Source organism: Lutjanus erythropterus, chromosome 11, assembly GCF_056507025.1.
Source record: "Lutjanus erythropterus isolate fLutEry1 chromosome 11, fLutEry1.hap2, whole genome shotgun sequence".
Lineage (NCBI taxonomy): Eukaryota > Metazoa > Chordata > Actinopteri > Lutjaniformes > Lutjanidae > Lutjanus > Lutjanus erythropterus.
The window spans coordinates 19122210-19148471 of record NC_139327.1 but is presented as its reverse complement, the minus strand read 5'-3'; the positions used below and the strand labels follow the sequence as shown (position 1 = coordinate 19148471).

General features: G+C 39.6%; 1 protein-coding gene across 2 annotated transcripts in view; it reads left to right on the top strand.

Annotated features, from left to right (window-relative positions):
- Positions 1 to 26262, top strand: part of LOC146318937 (ryanodine receptor 1-like) — a 64611-nt gene that overhangs the window by 18711 nt on the left and 19638 nt on the right. Inside the window, exons 36-81 of one of the 2 annotated variants that reach the window (XM_084731156.1) lie at positions 52 to 490; positions 1131 to 1712; positions 1810 to 2010; positions 2430 to 2541; positions 2654 to 2797; positions 3353 to 3626; positions 3721 to 3835; positions 4231 to 4363; positions 4458 to 4552; positions 4919 to 5054; positions 5147 to 5333; positions 5434 to 5545; positions 5662 to 5782; positions 6128 to 6297; positions 6393 to 6613; positions 6690 to 6780; positions 6885 to 7025; positions 7112 to 7275; positions 7386 to 7464; positions 7702 to 7791; positions 7884 to 8024; positions 8102 to 8179; positions 8259 to 8334; positions 8438 to 8561; positions 9303 to 9418; positions 9541 to 9608; positions 9700 to 9821; positions 9963 to 10012; positions 10213 to 10273; positions 10376 to 10502; positions 11234 to 11345; positions 11445 to 11526; positions 11618 to 11748; positions 11838 to 12158; positions 12836 to 13076; positions 13235 to 13322; positions 13425 to 13517; positions 14734 to 14748; positions 19591 to 19761; positions 19916 to 19975; positions 20081 to 20215; positions 21382 to 21494; positions 21614 to 21710; positions 21794 to 21903; positions 21988 to 22039; positions 22134 to 22226. In XM_084731156.1, coding sequence (XP_084587282.1) covers positions 52 to 490; positions 1131 to 1712; positions 1810 to 2010; positions 2430 to 2541; positions 2654 to 2797; positions 3353 to 3626; positions 3721 to 3835; positions 4231 to 4363; positions 4458 to 4552; positions 4919 to 5054; positions 5147 to 5333; positions 5434 to 5545; positions 5662 to 5782; positions 6128 to 6297; positions 6393 to 6613; positions 6690 to 6780; positions 6885 to 7025; positions 7112 to 7275; positions 7386 to 7464; positions 7702 to 7791; positions 7884 to 8024; positions 8102 to 8179; positions 8259 to 8334; positions 8438 to 8561; positions 9303 to 9418; positions 9541 to 9608; positions 9700 to 9821; positions 9963 to 10012; positions 10213 to 10273; positions 10376 to 10502; positions 11234 to 11345; positions 11445 to 11526; positions 11618 to 11748; positions 11838 to 12158; positions 12836 to 13076; positions 13235 to 13322; positions 13425 to 13517; positions 14734 to 14748; positions 19591 to 19761; positions 19916 to 19975; positions 20081 to 20215; positions 21382 to 21494; positions 21614 to 21710; positions 21794 to 21903; positions 21988 to 22039; positions 22134 to 22226 — 6484 coding nt within the window. The remainder of the gene's footprint in view (positions 1 to 51; positions 491 to 1130; positions 1713 to 1809; positions 2011 to 2429; positions 2542 to 2653; positions 2798 to 3352; positions 3627 to 3720; positions 3836 to 4230; positions 4364 to 4457; positions 4553 to 4918; positions 5055 to 5146; positions 5334 to 5433; positions 5546 to 5661; positions 5783 to 6127; positions 6298 to 6392; positions 6614 to 6689; positions 6781 to 6884; positions 7026 to 7111; positions 7276 to 7385; positions 7465 to 7701; positions 7792 to 7883; positions 8025 to 8101; positions 8180 to 8258; positions 8335 to 8437; positions 8562 to 9302; positions 9419 to 9540; positions 9609 to 9699; positions 9822 to 9962; positions 10013 to 10212; positions 10274 to 10375; positions 10503 to 11233; positions 11346 to 11444; positions 11527 to 11617; positions 11749 to 11837; positions 12159 to 12835; positions 13077 to 13234; positions 13323 to 13424; positions 13518 to 14733; positions 14749 to 19590; positions 19762 to 19915; positions 19976 to 20080; positions 20216 to 21381; positions 21495 to 21613; positions 21711 to 21793; positions 21904 to 21987; positions 22040 to 22133; positions 22227 to 26262) is intronic. The other variant, XM_084731154.1, reaches the window with a different exon arrangement.

The window sequence follows — 26262 nt, the reverse complement described above, 5'->3', positions numbered from 1 at the left end:
TGCATCGTTAGGATTTTTTCCTGGTAAAAATGACCCCTTTGCCTCCTTTAGGTGTATTGACATCCAGGAGCTGTCTGAACGTATGGACTTGCTGAAGTTCCACTATCACACTCTGAAGCTGTATGGCTCAGTGTGTGCTTTGGGAAACAACCGCGTGGCTCACGCCCTATGCAGCCATGTGGACGAATCCCAGCTCTTCTACGCTATAGAGAACACCTACCTGCCTGGACCAATGAGGAGCGGCTTCTATGACCTGCTCATCAGCATGCACCTGGAGTCTGCCAAGAGGAACCGGCTGGGAACCAACAAGGAATTCATCGTTCCAATGACAGACGAAACACGCACCATCACGCTTTACACTGACAAATCTCACGCTTTACCCGGGGTTGGCCTCACCACGTGTCTGCGGCCCAAACTCCATTTCTCCTCTGTTGGGTTTGTGGGAACAGATCCAGACATCTACACACTGAGTCCAGTTATCCCATTACAGGTAAGGCTGGACAGTTCTGATGTTTTAGGAAACTCACACTAATAATCTGTGGTGGAGAGAGTACTGAAAATCTGTGCTAAGTACCTTAACTCTGACATTACTGAGATATCACTCAACTACAAGTAAAAATACTGATGGTACTTGAGTAAAAGTACAAAGTATTCTTCTCAAAAACTTCTGTTAGTTACTTTTTAACCTTTAATGTTTAATGTATAATCAATAGCAGGCATTCAGCCGGAAATAGGATATTATTTCAATATGTAGGCTTAGTCAGGAGTGAAATATAAATTTAAATTATAAAAATTTTAAATATTCATTAAAGCAGTGGTTCCCAACCTTTTTTTTTCTTGGAGCCCCCACTACCTGTATTTAAGGAAAGCTGAGCCCCCCAGGCCGAACACAGACTTTGTATAGATTGCAGAGTTTGAAAATGTTTGAAAGTGCTGGAAATCCTTGAAAACACTTGAATTTTAATGTAGTGTTTTCAAGGTCTGAAAAGTGTTTTGAATAAAGTGCTTAAAATTGTAATCAGATTACAATCCGGGCCCCAGGTTGGGAACCAATGCATTGAAATACCCCAGAAATGACTAAATTATAGTAATTTGTGTAGTTGTAATTTGCTACTGTGGGGTGTTTCCAGGTGCTGAAGTCAAAGGCCCTGAACATGTTGACTGAGGCTGTGCAGGATGGAGGTCAAGCCATGAGAGATCCTGTGGGAGGCAGCGTAGAGTTTCATTTTGTCCCAATCCTGAAGCTCATCAGTACCCTCCTCATCATGGGTGTGTTTGATGACGAAGATGTGACACACATTCTGAAGATGCTTGAGCCCACGGTCTTCAGTGGCAAGAAGCCAGAGGAGCCCGCTGAGGAAAACACCATCATGAAGGAAGAAAAGGAACAAAAAGCACTCCCGAAAACAACAGCAGCGAAGGATGAAGAGCACGAAGCCGTGGGAGACGAAGAAGAGGAGGAATATGAGGATGATGGCTTGGGTGAGGAGGATGAGGAGGAGGAAGAACTGGAGGAAGAGGAGGAATTAGAGAATGCAGAAGCTGTCATGCCACATGAAGAAGTGGTGGAGGAGACAGAGCCAGTAAATGGGGAGAAAGGAGCTGAGGAAACAGAGAAAGAGAAACCTGCAGAGACAGGTGGGGAGAGTAAAGAAGAACATCTGGAACAAGGACTTTTCCAGATGAAGCTACCAGAATCTGTCAAACTGCAGGTATGAGTTATCTTTTTTAGAATATACAAAAAAAGCTCTTCTCTCCAGTGATATTGTGAGTATTGTATCAATGATTCACTTTGCTTTTGTCCTTTAGATGTGTACTCTGCTGCAGTATTTCTGTGACTGTGAGCTACGTCACAGAGTTGAGGCTATCACTGCCTTTTCAGACCAGTTCGTCAGCCAGATACAGTCCAACCAGCGGCAGCGCTACAATGAACTTATGCAGGCCTTCACCATGAGTGCAGCTGAAACTGCCCGCAAGACCCGCGAATTCCGCTCCCCACCACAGGAGCAGGTACACCCACGCAAATGCATACAAAGAGAGTGGAGTTCATTTGTTAATAAAGTAATTGTATTAAGAATTCTGAAGTTAAAGAAAACTTCCATCCTTCAAGGCTGTGTCCACAAAAGTTTTTGAGTTGTTTCCAAAGGGAACAATGTTTTTTTTGCACTCTGCAGCCCTGAACATCTGTTCTGCTCTGAGCGTTTTGTCCTGATCACCAAGAAGTGAATGATGTTTAACTTTGGATGAAACATTGGGCAGAAAGCATGTGCACTATATCCTACCAAAGAAACATCTCTGTCAGTTACTTCTTTTTGAGAGTCTACTCCTCAAAAAAGCAAACATCACTTCCTATTATTAGATCTTTTTTTTTGTTTGTTTGTTTTATAAAATGAATTCAAATTAAAATGAGCACACTTGCATTTGTGTAGGTCAATATGCTCATGAACTTCAAGAATTGTGCTGAGGATGAAGAGTGCCCTGTTCCAGATGAGGTCCGTGAATCTATGCTGATGTTTCACAATGCGCTGCTGGCGCACTGTGGTAAGTCTTCATCTACAGTATCAAGTCTACCAAGGTCAGCATTTACAATTAACGTTGCAGATGGCAGCATTAAATAGAACTTACAGTATCTCGATTAAAACTTCAATCTCAGGTGTTCATATTGAGGAAGAAGAACAAGAGGAAGAAGTGGATAATTCCCTTCGTGGTCGACTGCTCCGTTTGTTGGAAAAGGTGAAACATTTCCGGGAGAAGAAGGTAGAGGTGGAGCCAGAGCTGCCGGAAGATAAAAAACCAAGTGAGCCTTTTGCATGGCATGTACAGCTGCAATATACCTGTGAACTTAATATCTGTTACTAGAAAATAAAAATACTTGTTAAGAGATCAAAGATAAAGAATATAAAAATGAGTGTTTGAATCTTAAAATAATATTATGCACTTCACACTTCATTGAAACCCTTGATAAACATATTCCAGTGCATAATAATATATAATAATATAAATATAGATATTAATAAAGAAAAAAATCACAACATATGATGGTACCTATTGGCCATACTTTTTTTAAACTCCTGTTTAAGAATTACACTGGCAGAAAAACGGCACTTACTGTTTAACTATTATGATTTACAAAAGAGGATTTGTTGAACATTTGTGGTTTGCCCTTTGACAATGCCACGCTGTTATTGCTTTTTTATTGACATGTCACCACTTTGAGCAAGTTTTTTCTGGTAAGTTTAGATGAGCTGATTAAGTTTTTACCACCCCATATCAAAACCCTCCATTTTAATCACTTTAATACAGTCAAAGTATCTTTGTATCATTGTTTATCTCTTTGTTCTCTGCTTACCAGGCACATTGCAGGAGCTGATTTCCCACACCATGATCCACTGGGCCCAGGAGTCATTTATCCAGAACCCTGAGCTTGTGCGTATGATGTTCAGCCTCCTTCACAGGCAGTACGATGGGCTGGGTGAGCTCATGCGTGCCCTTCCCAAGGCTTACACCATCAATGCCGTGTCAATTCACGACACCATGGACCTGCTGGAGTGCTTAGGTCAGATCCGCTCTCTGCTTATTGTCCAGATGGGTCCTGAGGAGGAGAGACTGATGATTCAAAGCATCGGGTTCATATAAGATTTTGTTTATTTTGAAGTATATTCTTTGATAACTGCATGTGGCAGAAACTGTACATCAACAGCATTGTTTTGTCTTCCACAGGAACATCATGAGCAACAAAGTTTTCTATCAGCACCCAAACTTGATGCGAGCTCTAGGCATGCATGAAACTGTCATGGAGGTCATGGTTAATGTACTGGGCGGTGGAGACTCAAAGGTACATTTTTCTTATGCCACTCAGCGGCATTTTAGGTGTGCTCAATTTACAGATAGAGTTATATATTACCAAGCCAGAAGTAGACAAAAGTGTGCAATAAGACCAACATTATATGTTACAGCATCTGTGCTTTGTCATATTCTAAGACAGGAAATTATTAAAATCTTAGCCGTTAATTTAAAGAATGATCAAAATGCATGTTTCTGAGATATCAAATGGCTTTGTAACTGATAAATAGAAAGGAAATCATTGTATAATGCTAACATGCAGTACAAGAAAGTGCATACATCTGAACTGGAGTCCCTAATGCCTGAGTCTCTTTCCTGCAGAGACATCTGCGTCTGTGAACTGAGATGTTTTGTTGTACATCTGTGACATGCTTTCTTCTTCCTCAGGAGATCAGATTCCCTCGAGTGGTGACAAACTGTTGCCGTTTTCTCTGCTATTTCTGTCGTATCAGTCGTCAGAATCAGCGCTCTATGTTTGACCACCTCAGCTACCTTCTCCAAAACAGCGGCATCGGCCTTGGTGATTGTCTTTGTTGAGTTCTAGCATTATTCTAGGGGATTTATTCTCGATGTGAGAACTGTGATAAAACCAGACACTCTGTGGCGTTCTTTAGGGATGCGGGGCTCCACCCCCTTGGACGTGGCTGCTGCCTCTTGCATAGACAACAATGAGCTGGCGTTGGCTCTCCAAGAGCAGGACCTGGAAATGGTAAAATACTACAATAATTATTTTTCCACATCTATTCAATTTTAGGTTGAAAGAGAGACAATATTGATTAGTGTGAAGGTATTTTTCTAAAGTCATATCTCACTGGTCAGTGAAATCTGGTGTACACAGACATAGTTTCAATACATTTAATGTTTCATATAAAAAGTCATAAAAATGTACTATATCGGCTGTGTTCTGCCGACAAAAAGCTTCCAGGACATTGTAATGGAAGCTCTTAATATAAAATATTATTGCTGTAGCCTAATGTGTATTTGCAAGTACTCATGTATATTGGTTGGACCTTTGACTGCAAAAGATGCAAAGTGCAAAATTCTTCCTCACTTGAGTACATTGAAATCCTTCCAGGTGGTGAAGTATTTAGCTGGCTGTGGACTTCAGAGCTGTCCAATGCTCCTCGCTAAAGGCTACCCTGACATTGGCTGGAATCCTTGTGGCGGAGAGAAATACCTCGACTTTCTTCGCTTTGCCGTGTTTGTTAATGGTCTGATTTTTTACTTGCTACACAATACAATGTTTAATTCTAATGTCTGTATTTTTTCAGTTTTCTTCAGATTTTCTTCTTCCCTCCTGTAGGAGAGAGCGTAGAGGAGAACGCCAACGTGGTGGTACGTCTCCTCATTCGCAGGCCTGAGTGCTTTGGTCCGGCCCTGAGAGGGGAGGGTGGTAACGGTCTGCTGGCTGCGATAGAGGAGGCCATCAAAATATCAGAGGACCCTGCAAGGGATGGCCCGACTGTTAAGAAAGACAGACGCTTTCCTATGTAAGGGCTTACAGCTTTGGTTTGAAGGTCTTCTGATGGCATTTAATGAGGCATCAAAGAGTGCAGAAAGATTTCAGCTACTCTTTGTTTTTTCTGGAAGGTTTGGAGGAGAGGAGCAGCATGAGGAGAACAGGGTGCACCTGGGAAATGCCATCATGTCCTTCTACTCTGCCCTTATTGACTTGCTGGGACGCTGCGCTCCAGAGATGCACGTAAGCTGTGTAGTAGCCACCATACAGGGCTTATCAAAGAAAGAAAAAAGAAGTACAAGAATAGGAAACCTAGCTGGAAATGTCTTTATAGAAAGAATGAGCTTTTGTCTCTACAGTTGATCCAGGCTGGTAAGGGTGAGGCTCTGAGGATCAGGGCCATCCTGAGGTCTCTGGTCCCTATTGAGGATCTGGTGGGAGTCATCAGCCTTCCTGTTCAGATTCCTTCTTTTGGAAAAGGTAGATGCTCGGAAAAACACAAGTTTTTATTTTTTAAATTAATGCCTGACCAATACTGGATTTTTGGGGCCAAGATATTTGCAGTGATCCCTCAAATGTGTTTTTAACAAAAATATTGAATGGAGGCAGGATATTTTACAGTTTAACAGTTTAACTTTATTGTTCAACATGACATCTCATATATTTAACAATTATAAATAACAGTAACTATAAATAAGAGCATGTTGTTGCTGTATGATGCGCTCATTCATAGTTCAACTTGGTTTAACTCAGATCATTTTTGTCTAATCAACTTTGCATATTGTTAATGATTTTTCCTAAATATTTTCTTTATGTTGTGCTCAGACAACAGCATCATAGAACCAAAGATGTCGGCTAGTTTTGTGCCGGATCACAAGGCTCCCATGGTTCTGTTCCTGGACAGAGTGTACGGTATTGACAACCAGGACTTCCTGCTCCATGTGCTGGAGGTGGGCTTCCTGCCTGACATGAGGGCTGCGGCCTCTCTGGACACGGTGAGCATCAAACTGTTGTCGTGTGGGAGAAGTGCAGAGCAGGATTAGAACCAAACAGCTGGACTTTATTCAGTGCTTGAATTTCTTTCTAACAGGTAGCCTTCAGCACCACAGAGATGGCCCTCGCTCTGAACCGCTACCTGTGTTCTGCTGTGCTGCCGCTCATCACCAAGTGTGCACCACTCTTTGCTGGCAGCGACCACAGAGCCATAATGATTGACTCCATGTTGCACACAATCTACCGGCTGTCTCGTGGACGAGCTTTCACGAAGGCGCAGAGAGACATTATTGAAGAGTGCCTCATGGCTTTGTGCAAGTGAGTGAAAGTTTTTGCCAAACTTTAATATTGCCAGGTTCATAGCTGAAGTTAACTTTGTTTGTCTTTCTTTCAGACATCTACGTCCTTCCATGCTTCAGCACTTGCTGAGACGACTGGTGTTTGATGTGCCCATTCTTAATGAGTACGCCAAAATGCCACTGAAGGTATGAGGACCTTTAAATATTTTGAAACTGTTAAACTGCTAAGTGCTCACTTGTTCTTCTGGTATTCATGTTTTACTTTCACTTTATTTTTTTGCTCCCTGCAGCTTTTGACCAATCACTATGAGCGGTGTTGGAAATATTACTGCCTCCCTAATGGCTGGGCCAACTTTGGAGTTGCATCAGAGGAGGAGCTTCATCTGACCCGGAAACTGTTTTGGGGGATATTTGAATCACTCGCACACAAGGTGGATCTCCTGCAGTATGACACTTTTTTGTCACTACATTAAATGGGGTATGAACACAGTTTGATATCTTGTCATTGTGATTGCAGAAATTTGATGCTGAGATTTTCAAAATTTCGATGCCATGCATTTGTGCCATTGCTGGAGCCATTCCTCCCGACTACGTAGATGCCAGCTACTCCTCCAAAACTGAGAAAAAGGCATCAGTAGATGCAGAGGGAAACTTTGATCCTAAACCAGTAGAGACCACAAAGTGAGTTTTTTTTTGTAATGCCTTTCAAGACATTAAAATAATTAAAAAAAAGTTTATTTCTCTGTAAATAAATCAAACTAAATGTACACTGACCCTTCCTCCAACCACAGCACTATCATCCCCGAGAGACTGGATCCCTTCATCAACAAATATGCAGAATATACACATGATAAATGGGCTTTTGAAAAGGTAGACCTTTTGTTTTTACTCACTGTAATCACTCACAATAGTCTAATCTATTCTTCATCTGATTCAGGAGTGTCATGTTGGGTTAGTTTGATCAGAACATAGATTATGTGCTGGAAAGCATAGGATTTAAAATGCCAATAGGATACAGGCTTAATCCATGTACGAAGGAAGCCATTAAATATGTTGAAGTATGAATGACAGCTGTAATACATTATTGTATATGTATGTATGTTTCAGATCCAGAATAACTGGTCGTATGGTGAGGTGCTGGATGAAAATGCAAAAACTCATCCTATGCTCAGGCCATACAAAACCTTCTCAGAGAAGGTAGGTTCACAGTCATACTGTGTGTTGGATCTTAATGTACGTGTTACCTCATTTTTTACCGGCTCTTCACACTCTGATTTTTCTCCTGGCAGGATAAAGAGATCTACCGCTGGCCAATCAAAGAGTCAATCAAAGCCATGATTGCATGGGAGTGGAACATAGACAAAGCAAGAGAAGAGGAAGAGACAGAGAAGAAGAAGGCAACATCACGAAAAATCTCACAGACCGCTCAGGTATAGAGCAGATGGATGAATGTAATGTTGTCACAGTTTTTATATATAGTGTATAATGATAACTCTTTCTGTTCTAGGCAACCTATGACCCAAGCCATGGCTACAGTCCACAGCCCATTGATATCACACACATGGCTCTATCAAGAGACCTCCAGGTACCGCAGTAAATAGTTGAACCTTATGTGTCTTAATCTCAGCATCTGATCACTATTCATAGTTTATGTCTGTTCACAGTCGATGGCAGAGCAACTGGCAGAAAATTACCATAACACCTGGGGACGGAAGAAGAAGCTGGAGCTGCAGTCTAAAGGTAAGATATATGTTTTTTTAGAGGAGGGAACCTGGACATATAGAGAATGAGAGATTTGGCTTTTGTCCTTTTTTCGTGAAGAGGTTTGATTGTGTTTGTGTAGGAGGTGGAACACATCCTCTGCTGGTGCCCTACGATACTCTGACAGCAAAAGAGAAGGCACGAGACAGAGAGAAGGCTTATGAGCTGCTCAAGTTCCTGCAGCTTAATGGATATGCTGTCACAAGGTAATAATGAGGAAGAAGAAATTATAGAGAACATTCAGCAGGGAATTGTATTTGTTTCAGGCTATTAAAAATGTGGATGCAGACACAATAATTTGAGTTCCACAAATATTATTTTCTCCTTTTAAACATCTCAAAACATTTTCAATACAAATAAAATGCATTTGCATAATGCATAGGGTTCTTTTTCTCCTGCCAGGTCCACCACAAAGTGCAGCACTTGTCTAAGAAATCATCTATGTCAAATACACTTTTCTCGAGCTTATCATTTAAAGTAAAAAAAAAAAAAAATCATAACTTTAAAACTGCTGTATTTTAAAGACATAATCAAAATTGTAATCAAGTAATTCTTGACAATGTAACTATAATCTAACTGCACATTTTTTCAAATGTAATCTGATTTTAAAGCTTCTTATTTTTTGTAATCTGACTACATAATTCCACTTACATGTTATCTATTAATAACCAACCCTGAACGTATTCTGTTTAATGGATGCATGTAGCTGTGCCACTCTGTACAGTTACAGTCATAGCTAAAAATTAAAATCAAAAATACTGTTTATGAAGAAAGACAGAAATGAAGCAGGGAAAGTATTATTATTTTTAGGTGGTACTTTCTGCTTATGATTATAGATCATTTGACTATAAGGGAACAAGTATTGAATATTAAGTACAAAAAACTGAAAAAAAAGCAAAAAACTGTGACAACACTCAAGTACAAAAAGTTGAACTGTTTCTCTTCAGGGGCCTGAAAGACATGGAGTCTGACATCTCATCCATCGAGAAGAGATTTGCTTATGGTTTCCTGCAGAAACTGTTAAAATGGATGGAAATTGCCCAGGAGTTCATCGCTCATCTTGGTACTGTGGGACAGGGATGAAGAACAGATTCAACATCATAGAATTGTGTTGGTGCAACTTAAAGAAGGTCTTTGTTGCCATTGATACTGTAATACCATCGTATTTTGCACCTTGTTGTACAGAGGCTGTGGTGAGCAGCGGACGAGTGGAAAAGTCTCCTCATGAGCAGGAAATCAAATTCTTTGCCAAGGTGAGACTACTGTGTGAATCTAGAGTGGTCACAATTTTGAAGACCACATTTGTTCTCATTGCTGTACTGAGTGTGGAACTCTCCATTTCAGATCCTGATGCCTCTAATCAACCAGTATTTCAAAAACCACTGCCTGTACTTCTTGTCGACACCTGCAAAAGTTCTGGGCAGTGGTGGCCATTCGTCCAATAAGGAGAAGGAGATGATTGCGAGGTGATCTCCTCTCTTACATGGATATAACGCACAGAGATGTTGTGTTTTGCATTATTTCCATATATCACTTTCCCATCTTTATTAGAATTTCCTTTTTCTTGCATTTTCCTTTCTTTTCCTTCTCTTTGCTTCTTATCGTAGTATCTTCTGTAAAATGTCTGCTCTGGTGAGACACAGAGTTTCTCTCTTTGGTAAGATGTCCACGTCTTTCTGAATTTTTTCACTCTTTTCTTTGTTTCTGGTAAATGTGGCTGTCTTTTATTAACTTTAATTTATTGTTACGCATGTTGGAGCAACTGCAGTTGTGCTTGTTTTATATGTGTATACAGTATGTGGTGATCTGAATCCTATAGAAAACCTCATAACAGCAGAACTGTATTTGTATGTGCAGGAACGGATGCTCCTGCAATTGTTAACTGTCTTCACATTCTGGCACGATCACTGGATGCAAGGTTTAGCAGTTTTTCATTTTCTCCTAAGATGCATAATGTCATTGGAATGAATATTTTTTTTTAATTTAGTTTTTCACTCATCTTTCTTATGTGCTCTTTTAGGACAGTAATGAAGTCAGGGCCTGAGATTGTGAAAGCAGGGCTGCGGTCATTCTTTGAGAGTGCTGCTGATGATATCGAGAAGATGGTAGAGAACCTCAAACTGGGCAAAGTATCCAAAGGCAATCAGGTAATAGAAGTACACCATATACCATTTACTTAACTTTACTTATTAGTTTATTTGATAGGGGCAGTGCATGTTAATGAACATCAGCATAAAAACACAAGATGTAAACATGCTGTATTTCAGCAAAAATGTTCATGTGCATCCATGGGCCCCAGGCAGGTATCAAAAACAGAATTTACAAATGACAATGTACATATACAAATAAACAAAACACAGGTAAAAAAGGCTAAATGTAATGTGCAATATGTCAAATTAAAATTTATCACAGTTTTGGTTTGATTTAAGCCATGATTGAGATGGGCCTTTAAAGTGGTATCTGCCAGATGTGACCTGGTTCCGATGCTACTGTCAACCCCCTGTTTAATTAATTCACGTAAAGGAGGTGTGGCCAGCCCATGCAAAGCCTTCTACATAAAACATTCATATTTAAATTTTTTAAAATTCCGAAATCTCAACAAACTATGTTTTTCCAGAATGTTATAAAGATGAAATGAGAGTGTTTTTTTTTGTTTTTTTTAAATCGAACACTTTTATGGCTTTCTTGAAGAGTGTTTCTGTTGGTTTAAGTGTTGTTATGTCTGTCAGTGACCAGCTAGTAAAGCAATATTCAACATGTGAAAAAATCATTGCATGTGAAAACATGCAGGCAGCATCATCTGCCAGATGTTGCTCTATTTGTTTAAAAATTTTAAATTTTACAGTGTTTCACACCCTTTTTTTTCTCTCCTGTACAGCAAGTGAAAGGCGTGTCCCAGAACATTAACTACACAACCATTGCCCTGCTCCCGGTTCTTACCTCCCTGTTTGACCATATCGCTCAGCACCAGTTTGGAGATGACGTCATCTGTGAGTGTTTTCACAGCAGTGCTATTTCTGATTTTACGTGGTGTTTATTTATTCATTCATCCTGACACTGCTGTACCTGTCACTGTTGCTTGCACACAGTGGATGATCTACAGATGTCATGCTATCGCATCATGTGTAGCATCTACTCACTGGGGACTGTCAAGAATCCACATGTTGAGAGGTAACTCCACAGCTGCATGCATGAAGATGTGTAAAGTAACTTGAAGGAGATACTTGGGCATATTTTTTGCATTTGTTCTTTACATTCACAGGCAGAGGCCGGCTCTTGGAGAGTGTTTGGCTCACCTTGCAGCAGCTATGCCAGTGGCCTTCTTAGAGCCCCATCTAAATGAATTCAACGCTTTCTCCGTCTACACTACAAAGACACCCAGGGAGAGAGCCAGTGAGTGTATCACTCGCTAATCTCATTTGTTTTCTATCCAACAAAATCTTGTTTTTAACTTCTCACTTCCTCTCTTGTGAATGTCAAAGTCTTGGGCCTTCCCAATGAGGTCCAAGAGTTATGTCCAGACATTCCAGAGCTGGATGTTCTGCTAAAGGAGATCGGAGACTTGGCGGAGTCAGGTGCTCGTTATACTGAGATGCCCCACGTGATTGAGATCACTTTGCCCATGCTGTGTAACTACCTGCCTCGCTGGTGGGAGAGAGGACTTGAGAACCTCCCCGAGAATGAGGGCCGACTCTGCACCGATGTCACATCAGAACACCTCAATCAGCTGCTTGGCAGCATCATGAAAATTGTAGTTAACAACTTGGGCATCGATGAGGCCTCTTGGATGAAGAGACTGGCAGGTGAGTTCTATTTCAAACTTTATTAAAGGGACAGCTGAGCAATGATGAACTGCTGTGGACTGGGTCAGCAGCAAAACGTCCACCTAAAAAAAACAATATCAGTTTAAATGTACGCTATATTCAGAATATTTTCAACATTTTATTTTGCCATCTGACAGCTTTTTCCAATGGGAAACCATAGTTATATAAGCCAGATGTCACTCTCAAAACAATCCAGACTCCATGGTTGGTTTGTCTTATTGTTTATGTTTTTAAAGGATAGTTCAGATTCACCACAGTGACACAATAACACAAACAAATTTACATATAGAGGCAGTAGAAGACCAGCAACTCCTGTGCTCTGCCAAGTTAAATTGATTGATTTTACCTATGGAATTTGGTTGGTTTGGAGAGAGTGATATTTGGCTTATATAACTGCAGTTTTCCATCAGAAAAAAGGCTGTATGATGTCAAAGTAAAGTTGTAAAAATATTATAAATATAGCCTATATTTAAACTGATACAGATATTTTTAGATGGACCTTTTTGGGCGTAAATTCATTTTGCTGTTGACAATTAAATAAGTAACTCATACAACTTCATCATCGAATTATCCAAACCATCCCTTTAATGTGTCACAGTGTACACTTGAGGGTGTTTCTGTACAGGTGAGATGACACCATTTATTTTCTCCCTTAGTGTTTTCGCAGCCAATTGTCAGCAGGGCAAAGCCAGAAATGCTCAAGTCACACTTCATCCCGACGATGGAGAAGCTGAAGAAACGCACCTCCAAGGTGGTGGCTGAAGAGGACCATTTGCGGATGGAGGGGAAATCAGAGGGGGATGAGGAAGACGGTACCATACGTGATGAGTTTGCTGTCCTCTGCAGAGACTTATATGCCCTCTACCCTCTACTCATTCGCTATGTGGACAACAACAGGTACAATAGTCATAACACCAACATTATACATTTTGAATCCTGCCTCATACTGACAAAAATGCAACATAATGTGCTTATTGTAATTCATTTCATGTATTGTTCATTAGCCAAAAATACTGTAACTCTGGGGAGGCTTAAAAATTTTTGTTCTGCTGCAGGGCAAGGTGGCTCACATGCCCCGACCCAGACGCAGAAGAGCTCTTCCGAATGGTTGGAGAGGTCTTTATTTTCTGGTCCAAATCTCATGTGAGTATGTTCATTATTTGGGCTTTGAATGTTGTTATTTGTAGCAGCTCGCATCCATTACCGTACTGTACTGTATGTGTCCCGTTTCTCTCTCTATTGTAGAACTTCAAGCGAGAGGAGCAGAACTTTGTGGTGATGAATGAGATCAATAACATGTCATTCCTTACTGCTGACAGCAAGAGCAAAATGAGCAAGGTGAGTTAATGAAAGGCAGAGCCGGCACTGCAGCGGGCCTGGTGTAGTGTCACATCTCACATCAGGCATATTGTGTTACAACTGTATATGATTCTTTTTCTTTGCTCCCTCCCCTCCCACTTTTTCATCATGATTTTAAGATTTTGTTACCTTGCCAACCATTTTCAGCCAGTTATAAATGTTTATTTATGAAGTGGGATTGTATGAGCTACCTATCAATAGTCAGTGTATTACTTCCAGAAGATGTCAGGCGGTTTGGAGATGCAGAGAGAGGTACCAGCACAGATGCTAAGCTGTGGATAGGGTCAGCAACAAAAGGGATTTTAGCCACTTAAAAAAGGTATGACTAAAAACAAATCAATATCAGTTTAATTGTACGCTATATTTAGAATATTTTCACCACTTTACTTTGCCATTGGACAGCCTTTTCTGACAAGAAACCACCATTATACAAGCCAAATATTGCTCTCTCCAAGCCAACCAAACTAAATTGGCATAAGCAGTAATTTAATCTCACAGAACACGGGAGTTTTTTTGTCTACTGCTGCCTCGGTCTGTTAGTTTGTTTGCCATACTGTGTGACCTTGGTATATCTATTCATTTAAAACACAGAAGCCACAGCAGTGGTATAAAAGCAACTCCTGTGTTCTGCAAGGTAAAATTAATGTTTTCGCCAGTGGAGTCTGGTTTCTTTGGAGAGAGTGATATTTGGCTCATACAGCAGCAGTTTCTCATCAGAAAAGGCTGTCTGGGGGCAATTTTAGCAGTTAAAAATATTTTAAATGTAACTCACGCTTGAACTGATATTGATTTTTTCAGGTGGACCGGCATCTACTGTAGCTGATACACTGACTATTGATAAGTACTTCATGTAACCCTTTACCAAATGATCGGAACTAATTCGTTAAACTCTAGAGTAACCTTAACATGGCCTTGGGAAATTCAAAATACTGTATCAATGACTACAATCCTTTAAAGCACCAGGTACAGTATTTTAGTGGCCCAGTTACTGCTAGTTTCCAATTTTATATTATTCTATTTTTTTACTATTCTTGTTTATTAGGCTATGCTTTGTAAAACATAGCAAAGCCTGCTATAACTTTTGGAGGTTTGATTTGAATTCGAAAAATTGAGAACGATAGCAGCTGTGTTAACAATATTCTCTCTTTGGCTGTCCCTTGTCCTCTTCTTTTGGCGTTTTCGGCTGGGTTTCCAGGGCGGGGACTCAGAGGTTAGACTTTGTTCCTGCACGACCGCTGTGCTGACCGCATGGCACCTCACTTTGGGGGAGCTTTTCATCAACCTCTCCTGCACACTGGCACATCTGATCCACAAACACACACGTACACTCAAGTATACTTACTCACAGGCACACAAAGATGTACACACCCCATGCAGACAGACATGACCTGAGACGATTAATTTAGTGCCAGTGACAAATGCTTTTCCTGTACGTGCAGCTGTATCTGCTTAGTCATGGATACTTTGCAGTTTATCATCAGTGGAACAAAACTCCATTGAGAATTTGTCATTTGCTATAAATATAGAGTTATTTATATTAATAGAATATGAAAATCCCAGCCAGAAGTTTCTTCAAAGGAGTGACTGTTGAAGTTTGGATCCACTTACACTGCCATATGGCTATACCCCAGTGTGTACGAGCCTGTGCACATGTTCACTGACACACAGTCTTAGATTAGATTATTTCATGTCTCACACAAAACTACTGATTTATTCCTACATACTGAGACTTTAATGGGTAACTTAGGGATTACTTTTCAACCTGGATCCTATTTTCCCAAGTATTTGTGACTAAGTGACCAATGATGACAACACATGTTGTTATTTTGAAAAACTGGTTCAGTATTGATGTATAGCAGCAGCCAGCAGAGGTGAAACTAACCTATAAAGAAAGCCCTCTGGGCAACTGTGCACAGTTAAAGTATGTGCCGCTCAAAGCAGCTGACAGGCTCGGATTGTTATTATAAGTGTCTGACAACATTGTAGAAAGGATCTCTACAAAGAAAGGCCTTTTTTTAAAGACTAAGAGATTAAACTAACCAGACTCCCTTTGCAGAAACGTTAATTTTAACATTGTCATTGTCATCTTCATTCAAACTCAACAGAAACAAAGTAAAACTCACCCCAAAATATTTTGGCTCCTCTTTCCACTACTTCAAGCAAGAGTTGGTGATTGTTTGAGCAGTGGAAACACGGGCCAAGAGGTTTTGGTGAGGTTTGTTTGTTTGTTTCTGTCAAGTTTCAATGAAGTTGATGGTATTAAAATGATCATTTCTATGCCAAAAAACATCCCACTTACAATAACAATCTGAAACTGTCTGCGGTAAACACAAGTACTTATAGCGGATGAACTTTGACGGTGTGCTGTGGCTTGGAGGGTTTACACTGTAGCTTAATTTCACCTCTGCCAGCTGCAGCGCTCTCGCTGAATACTGGAGCAGTTTCAAAAAATTGTTTTCCCCATTAGTCATTTAGATACAAAAATCTGGGAAAATAGGGTCTAGGTTGAAAAATACCAAGGTTAAGTTTCACTAGTGGAAAATTCTACATAAGGAACATCTGTCCCGAAATGCACTAGGGAGACACATTCACATTATTCTCATGAAGGATCATTGGACAAAAGGGCCGGCCCCACCTGTGGGCCATCCCCAGTCCTGCCAGTGTGTGAGGGGGGGAGTCGGGAGGCGCTTGATGAAAGTACTCAGCTGTAGAGGTGGGCTCATGGCACTGCGCTTTACACCAAGCCCAAAATGGCAGTGAGAGCACAGTGCCATCATCCTGTCACTGAGTTTGCTCTTTTTTTGATATAGTGGAGTTGGAGTCTAGTATGTCTTTTGTCTCTTTTCGTTGAAGGATGGTTGACCCGTAGCTCTTGTAATGCAGCTTTTTGCCACTAGGGGATGATGTTAGTCTTCTCTGTGCTCTTTCTTCTCTCCTCTCTGGAAATTCCATTTTCACGTCATGGTTTAGTTTCCTTTACACTCCCTAGTATCCACACTAACACACCACTTGATGCTTAACATCACTGAAGCAGATTTCTGAAGAACATTTGTTGGGTTCCCTCTTTAGAATGTGCTCAAAGTGACCATGAACCTAACCAATACATTAATTCACTCTTATTAGCTAAATTATTTCCCAAAATGCTTTGCACCCTGTTTACTCTAAACTAGTCCTCCATAACACACCTGCATCTGGCACTGAACGGCAGCAGAATCAGTGGCTTATGTACACCTGGCACTGATAATGTTTGTTATTTAACTTGGATAGGGGGCACAGGGCCTCTGGGATTATTTTAATTGTACATGTGCAATTACATCCCAGTAAACATGAAAAGATTCCTGTAAGAAAGCCTGTAACCGGCCTCTTCTGATCGTTTTTCAATTTCACCGATAATGTATGTGTCTGAATTTGTCTGGTTCCAGGCAATTAATGAACAGACATAACAGCAAAATCAAGGGATGTGCGTGATTGGTCGACTTAATGATTAAAAGTTGTTATCCTGTCTGGTCAGCACCAGAAATAGTAGTCAGTTAAACTAATTAAGTATTTTATTAATGTTGTCAGTCATTTTTTAACAAGGCAAGTTAAGGATTTATAGTGTAACTCCTTTACCACTGTAAACAAGACCATAATAACCAACTTAAGATTTTGTAAATGGTCAATGGACCATAATAGCTATAACTTTAACTTTCACTGATATTTTTAATAATTATAAGTAACTATAGGCTTAATATTTGTATGTAGTAAAACTGAATTAAAGAAAGGGGACAAATAAACATAAAATGGCACCTATAAAGCAAACAAATGAAAACATTCTGTATTAATTTAAAAAAAAGTTTCCTATTGGTGCATATTGGACAGCATATATGTGGATATAAACAGTCATCGAGTTAGAATGACTTAATTTATCTCAATTTGTCCAGTAACTTGCACCCTACTCTTTTGTGCGAGGTGGTCATTATTATGATCCTGTTATCTACACTTCTGCGGCTCAAATAGAAATACCCTGTGACCTATTCATTAAGCATGCATTTAATAGACTAAAACATTCATATTTCAAAATGCATTTATACATTGTAGGCTCTCATACACATTTGCACATCTCGGAGGACTCCAGAAAGAGCAGACAACAGAAGAACTGAACTCTCACAGAAACAGAACAGGAGTTCAGGAGTCAAGCACAGCGACATATCCCATAGACAGAGTGTTTTAGAGTAGCTGTGTGATTTTAACAGCCTGCTACTAATCTGTCTAATTTCAAGAGTTTTGTTCTGTAACTTCATCTAACATTTTAATCTTTCACGAAGGGCTGCAGTTGTTACAGAATTGAATTCATGATTACAGAAAAAACACGTTTGTTTTAGTTATTGATCCTTTTCGAGGAATGCTGGATGAGTTTTCACTTGAATGAAATCTGTTTTCTGTTTGCATGTTTTGTAAATGCAATTTCACTGGTTTACTTTCTTGTAAGGCTCATTCCTTCCAGCTTCCCTTTCCCAAAGCCACCTGTATCTTTGCCCTCACATTTTCACTGTACCCTCTACTTACCAGTCTGAGCTCAGAGAATCATCATTTGTAGAAGAAACAGACATTCAAATGAAAGCATTTGTGTTTAATTTACACATTGTTGACAGTAACATGTTTAATAAGAATCCCCTGGGCATTTTTTTTTTACATCTAGAGATCTACTGTTGTTGCATAATAAACAGCTAGCAGTCATTACTAAAAGGTAGGATGATGTTCAATAGTTAGTATTAAAACAGTCACCAAGGTTTGTCATGAATTTTAATGAATGCTGTCTGTGTTGCCATACTCATGTTTATACTGATGTGTTGTATAGTTGCATAATGAATAGAATCAGTTTCACTTTTGCTCCTGCGGTGTTGCAGTCCCTCCAGCCAATATAGGAAGAAATAGTTAAACCCTCTATGGTACAATATCTTTGGGTACAGTACACATTTTGGCTGTTTATACTCACACAGTACATCCTCAATTATAGTCAGTACTTTAAGAAAGAGGCAGGACCGTCATGAAACCAATAGCAGTGTTTTAATTAGTCACATGACTCTCCAGAGGTCATGTTGAGTCCCATTTTGCAGCCTTCCTCACATGGTTCACCGCCATCATCTCTTGCCACAAAAGTGGACTGAAAATGTGTTTTTCATTCATTTTTCAATTTGGAAAAAATTGATTAATAATCAACTGACGAGTAAAGTTTAAATTTTAATTGTTTATTGTACTTTATTTGATAATGAAGTCACGGAAAACTGTTAAAATGTTACTTTGAAGTAACACCGTACCATTACAGATTCCCACTATGACATTTTTGGTATTATATATTTTAGGCATATATACTGCTCAGCCAATGTAGGATGTGGGGTAAAATGCAATGATAGCTGTTTTATTATATTTTAATTCATAAGCAGTGAACCAAAGATGGCAGCAACTGAACAAATGGTTGCAACATACTGTATGTTGGGAAAGAAACAGAAAGCAAGCATTTAAATTTAACGCTAATGATCAAACACTGAAATGTGTCTCACTATGCTGTTTTGAGGAGGGTTATGAGTTTGCTGAAATATGCTAACTCTCTTAAATACATTCATTCTAGTAATCTGTTCCCACAATGGTAAAACCCAGGCAAACTAATAAAATGATTTCTTTTGTTTATATTTTCAAATTTAAAATCGCACACATTTTAAACTGATTAGGCAGTTAAATATTTTACATTAGTATTGTAATATTTTTTATTCAAAATTTATATACTAACTTCTATTACATTTCTTACCATTATGGTACAGTGTTGCTTTAAGGTAACACATCCTAAACTTTGCCCTACAAAAAAAACTTTTTGAAAATTTCCCCAAATGCAGTTTACAACTTATAATGCTTACCATAGAGAGTTAATTACTAATGAGGATTTAAATCCATGAAAGTGACTGCCTGGTATTGAATCAAGGCTGTAATGTGTAACATGTTAACTGTGGTGTCATACCTGTGGCATTTTATGAGATACTGTGAATGCTTTTTGGTGTATTGTCCCTTTTCTCAGGGCGGAGGATCAGACACCGAACGTACCAAGAAGAAGAGGCGGGGCGATCGTTACTCTGTGCAGACTTCACTCATTGTGGCTGCCTTGAAAAAGATGCTCCCCATCGGCCTCAACATGTGCTCTCCTGCCGATCAGGAGCTCATCAACCTGGCCAAGATCAGATACTCTTTGGTAATTTATTATCTGACTTTGAATGATTCTGGTAAACGTCTCGTTTCTGATTTATATCTTGTTAAATACTGTAGTATAGTAACTATTCCATAACAGTTTTACCTCCCAGCCTATTCTAAGGAATACAGTGGTTGATAAACTTTTTACTTCACAGAGGGACACTGATGAAGAAGTCAGAGAGTTCCTGCAGAACAACCTTCATCTCCAGGGCAAGGTATAATTCCTGGACTGTCCAATGTGGTATTTACTTTAAGGGATTCATACTGGATTTGTCACAGCAGATTATCAGTCACAACACGTTTGCCTGTGTTGTGGACAGGTGGACAACCCCTCCATGCGCTGGCAGATGGCCCTGTACAAGGAGATGGCGGGGAAGGCTGAAGATGCTGATGCTCCAGTCAAAGTTGTTAAGAGAGTTCAAGAGGTTTCTGCTGTCCTCTACCACCTTGAAGTGGTATGTATATGCATACTGTTTCTGTGAGAGTTCAAGAAATGTCCACTGGTAGAGATACAGAAAGGCTGGCCAGCTTTAAAAAATAAGATTACACTAGACTAACAGCGTAAATATTATTTGACTCAAATATGAATCTTGAAATTGAATTAATGAAAATAACATATCCTAACATCAGCAAAGATCACTTTCAAGCTTAACTGTTATCAAGTCTTTTTTAGCTACAACTGCGCTGTAACGGCTCCTGGTGCTGATCATGGCTATGCTACATGATGCTTGTGATTCCACCAGAAGTTCTGCAGCTTTTCCTAGACACAGCTCTCCACTCTGCTCCGCTTCAAATATGCGTCAGGTCTATTTTTGATGAAAGCTGCATCAAGCTGCACAGAGCAGATCGTCAGTTTTAAAAATAAAATACCACGTGCAAGCTTCTGATCATAAAAATAGACAAGAAGGAAACTAATTAAGTATGTAGCCTTCTTACCCATGGTAGAAGCACAAAAACCAAGGAAAAATTACCAAATGAATGCAATCCAATCTAAGTCAATAAAATCAGGCAGGCAAAATGTTCCATTTCTAAAACACTGCTGGTGGGACACGAGACTGTACAGCTCAAAATCGCATCACTGTCACAAGGTGCCGGGTGGAATCTCGGCATTAGGCTGTAAATATTTTGGGAACCTGTTGTTTTGTCTCCTGCAGTCGACTTCGTGGTTACATTGAACATGTTTTTTGAACTGTGATTTTTCAGTCAGTAGTATGTTCACCTTATATTCTGTTGCTATCATTAGACCAACTTTCTATTCTTGTTTTGCAGCTTTAAGAATAGCTTTGCTAAAGCAACACACCTGTTGTGCACATGACACTGAAACAGGAACCTGTTTATTTAAATCTGCTCAGATTTTGAAGCTAAGCATCCAATTGAATTTTAGTAATGGCTGGTGATTTCCCATCTATTTAACTATTTATTTAACTGTTTTCCAGAGGTATCTTTGTCTCTTTCTGCCCTTTTAATTTCCAATCTTGTTGGTGGCGTTTTGCTCTTCACGTACAAAACATTTGAACTTTTGAATTGTTGTGTATAATATACAAATTTACCTGCTGTACATAAAAAGTTACCACAGGAACTTTTTTGGCTGCTTTACGAATGTTTACCTTCTCTGGTATAGACGGAGCATCCATTTAAATCCAAGAAGATGGTGTGGCACAAACTGTTATCCAAACAGAGACGCAGGGCTGTGGTCGCTTGTTTTAGGATGACGCCGCTATACAATATTCCAAGGTGAGAGGCCTGTCAGAACTGACATGTACAGTTTAGGATGTTCATAAAATAACCAAACCAGATTTATGTATGAAAATGCAAGCTGTTTTCTTTTTTTTTTCTTTTTTTTTTCCCTGCAGGCACAGAGCTTCAAACATGTTCCTTGAGGGATACAAACGCAACTGGCTTCACTCTGAGGGTTACTCATTTGAGGACAGGATGATAGATGACTTATCTGTGAGTGTTGTCTTACATCTGTTTAATCTGAAATGGCTTTTTTTTGTGGCATTGCTCACCCTTCCTCTCCCTGTGCGTCCCAGAAAGCGATGGAGCAAGAGGAAGGAGATGAAGAGGAGGAGAAAGAAACTAAGCCAGATCCACTCCACCAGCTTATTCTGCATTTCAGTCGTACTGCTCTGACAGAAAAGAGGTTAGAAATGCAGAAATGTGGTGTAACCACTGGGCGACATATTATTCCTTGTTCACCAATTGTCTCTTCTTGTCCCCATTTCAGTAAACTTGATACAGATCATCTTTATATGGCATATGCTGACATTATGGCAAAGGTGAGGTGAAGGTGTGGCTGTTAGTTGAGGTTGTATATGTTCATAATGTTCCGGAAAACGCTCATCATTTTTTTCTTTTCCTCCATGTATTTAGAGTTGCCATATTGGTGAGGAAGAAGAAGGGGGAGATGAAATTGTGGAAAATACTGAGGATGAGATGTCCTTTGAGGTGCGACAGTCAGAACTGGTAATGGGCGGCGAGGGGCTGGGGACCAGGAACACAGTGGAGCGGTAGCTCTCGACGCATTGAGTGACCTCATCATCGGCACATTACTTCACATCCACATCTCTCTCTTTCTCTGTCTTTGTGCTGTCTCATTACCTCTCTCTGTCCTGTTCTGTCTGTGCTCTGTCTCTTCTGTCTGTACTGTGCTCAATTCATTGTGAGTTGTTTGATTTAGAAACTTGAAGCTCCAATCCAGAGTTTTTTTTTTTACGGTAACAATTATTATAGCCCAATCCCAATGTCCCCACAAAGGCCTAAACCCTGAATCCTCACAGACTAAATTGACGTCTCCTGGTAAGTGCTTCTGGGCGAGAGGCTGCAAGGGCCCAAAATGGTATGAACACAAGTTGCACAGCACTTTGCAACATATCACATTACCTTGACACCAAAACATGCTCCATACAATTGTGGGTTTGGGACTGTTTTTTATTTTCAAGGCTGAGGCACTTAAGGGACCAGCTGTTTTTGACATCTTCACGCCTTTCACATTGCCACAAGGAAACCATCCTGACAACCACGTACCTCCAAGAGAGGTGAATGTCATAGTGTTGGTACAACTCACCCAAATGTCCACAACATGTCTGGATGAGAGCAGCCGTACATCACTTCCCTTGACCGTGCTGCACTTTCAGTGAAAACAAGGTCTAGTACAGACAACTAGTGTCATTCAAGCATGTTAATGTTGGCAATGTAATTAGTTTACTATGACGCTACAGTGGACAGACTGCTAAAACAGCAAAATAGTGACAGATGGCAGAAATACATCACCTGAAGATTCAGTAAGGTACTTGTATATGTAAGGATGTACCACCTCTGACCACTCAGTGGAGTCATTCTTCCACATTGATGGAGGCAGACCAGACCCAATGTCTTTAATTTTTTCTGTGTAATGATGCTGATTGTTGATCAGGAAAAATATAGCATGATTATTCACCTGAATCGCCAGAGGGTTTAGGCTCTCAAAAGCTCAGAAGTGATGCAATTTCCTTTTTTTATGCATTTAAACTGGGAAAGACTTTGGAATTTGTATTGGCTACCAGTCAAATTAGTGGGGTTGGTTTCACTCAAAAAGGGGCAAAAGCACAACACAGGAGCCAAGTACTTGGATGGGTTGCTCTTATCTTTACTAGTTTGGAGGAAATGGTGTCCAGGCCCAGTTTTCGTTCTGGTTGTCCTCGTATGTGTCTAGTGCCATGTTGTACAACTGCAGCATTATCAGCTCCTCCATGATCACTACTTTCTGACCTGCGATGCCTGATATTTCTGCGATGCCCACCCTTTTCTATTCGATTGGCCAAAGCCAGAGGTTCAGCACAATGAACTCTAAGTGGCAGAGCAAAATCTACAGAAATCCTGGAAGGTGTGCCCTCATACACCTGGTGATTTGACAGTGGGACAGCCCCATGCCCTCATGGACTTCCTGGGAACGCCTCAAAGTCCGTGAGTGTGGACATTTGGAATGGACCGTAATTGTTTCAAATCCCACTGCAACTTGAGACAAAAAATATCGTACTCCAATTTGAATAAGCACTGTTATTTAAATGTACCATTTATTATGTTTATACTTTTTGGTGTCTTGAATCTGGATTGGATCTGAATTAACTTATTGTAATTTAACATCAACAATAATAATAACAATAATCAAAACAGTAGTCATCACACTAATAATAATTCACATTTTAAAATCAGTTTTCAAGTAAGCCACTTTGGATAAAGTTGTGAAAATCAAACAGTGTGTAAGAAAAATGTAGCTCAGAGTTTTTCTTGCTGTTACACTACACAGCCCATCCCACTGTCCATTCCTCTGGAGCAGACTGGCAGGGCTTTTTGTACTTTATGGTTTACCATGAAAGGCAACACCAGCTGCCACTGTGCAGGCCTTTACTACATTCCTTGTATCAGGTTTATGAGTCTCACACACTATACTCATTCATACACCCAGTGCTGAAGCAACTGGAGCTGGGCTATTAAAAGAACTCCATAAACCATTTTTCTGCTTTGTCAACACATAAATGTTGCTCTAAACTACTAAAAAAATATTTATACAATCTAAAATGTCTTTATAATGTGTGAGGGCTTATATCAAACTGGGGAGTTAGACATGCTAAAAGCTACAAAAAGTGTTATCAAAGGCCATTCGATTTCAAATCTTGACTGAAAATGTCTGTGAGTGTGATTTAACACAAACACATTGACTAGTGATGTCATTCCTCCCAGTTTATATAGCTGTCCCATTTGTCTTTCTCTCTGTCTCTTTCTCCATCGCTCCATGTAACCTCTCTCACCCTCATAACGTCTTCATTAACTGAATGCTACTGATCAATGTTCCCTTCCCCCACTCACATAGCATACTGACAGACTACAGTGAAAGCCAGTGTAGAACATGCAGTGTTAAAAGCTAAACATTCATGCACATAGTCACAGTTTTAAAGTTAATCCACACACATCATACAGTGCATAGTTCATAATCCGGTTTCATTAGACAGTCAGGGACTGCAGTGTCAGTTTGAGGTCCAGCTGCACGACACATAGTGGGTAGAGCACGGTCAGGCATACGCGGGTGGGTGGGAGGGGGGTTGGCTGTGGGAAGGGCGGGAGGGAGGCAGGGGTGGGGGTTGTTTTAGGATCAGGATGTGGGATGCTACAAGTTGATTTGTGATGTGACTGAACAGAGGAATGTCAGTTTGTCCTCTGGATTCAGAGATATTCTTCTGATTGACATTTTTCTCTATAAATGGTATTTAATTCTCAATTGGCTCAAAACTACAATTAATAAGTAAGTAGAAATTTATTTGAGTACATGAGTATTCCAAATAATTTATTAGTGCAAAGGCACACTATTATTAAATCCCCAAGAAATATCTCCAATACAGAGGGATTACAGCTCTTGTCCAAAGTATCTTATTTGCAGGGCTGCTGAAATACAGACACTTTGGTAAGCTGTATGGCTAAAAATACTTGCCAATGGGGCTGTTTCCTGTAGTCTAACGCTTGCTCCAGCCAGCAAACGTGAAGAAGTAGTGTAACAACTCCATAACTAATAAAATGGGGTGAGAGAGTGTGTGCAAGAGTCAGACAGGTTCTTTAAATAGACAGTAACAATAACATAATACAAGTGCTTGTAAAATGACAATGTTACTATACATAGAGGAGAGAAGAAAATAAGCAATAAGTGTCAGAATATTTTGATATAAGAGAAAAAGCATGGCATAGCTTGGATGTTATTAATAGGTAATTCACAGAACTTAGCAGTCATTAGCTATTTTCCCTTTAACAATCGCGGTGGACCGTTTGGGAGAGTAATGGTAAGTTCATTAGGCAGTAATAAGGTGAAAAGTTAGGGACTTGAGTGAAAGGAGAGTGGATGTGAATTTGAAATGATTTTGAAAATATAACTGGATAGATTGGACAAGTTTTTAATGAACAGCACCTTTTACACCTAAACACCTGGAGCCAGTTGTACCAGCTGTTTGTAAGTTCAAAGTTAGCTTAGTTCTATCTAACTGTAGTTTTACACGTAACTAAATTAAAACAGTTTGCTCCACACAAACTTGTTTCTTGCATAAGTGTGTTGCTACTATGGTTGCAAAGTGCAAACACTTTCATTAATTGATCATTGACAATCAATCAGTCAATTAATCATAATTAAAAAAAAAAGTAACATATTGCATTTTCTCTATCAGCATTGCAATCCTATGAAACATGTATTGGATATGTGATCAGACAAATTATAATATGTTATATTATATTATATATATTATAGTATATTATCCTGTAGTGTGAAGAGTGTATAATATTTTGGTCAGCACATCTGAAATTTGATAAATAATAATATAAATATTGGACATTTCAAATTACATTACATTCAAATAGCATTCAAATAACAAACATACCTCAAATTGCAAAACATTTTGCCAATAATATTTGACTAAATGACTAAATAACAGATGGTTTAGCATAATCAGATATTTACTTCTCATTCTAAACACATGAATAC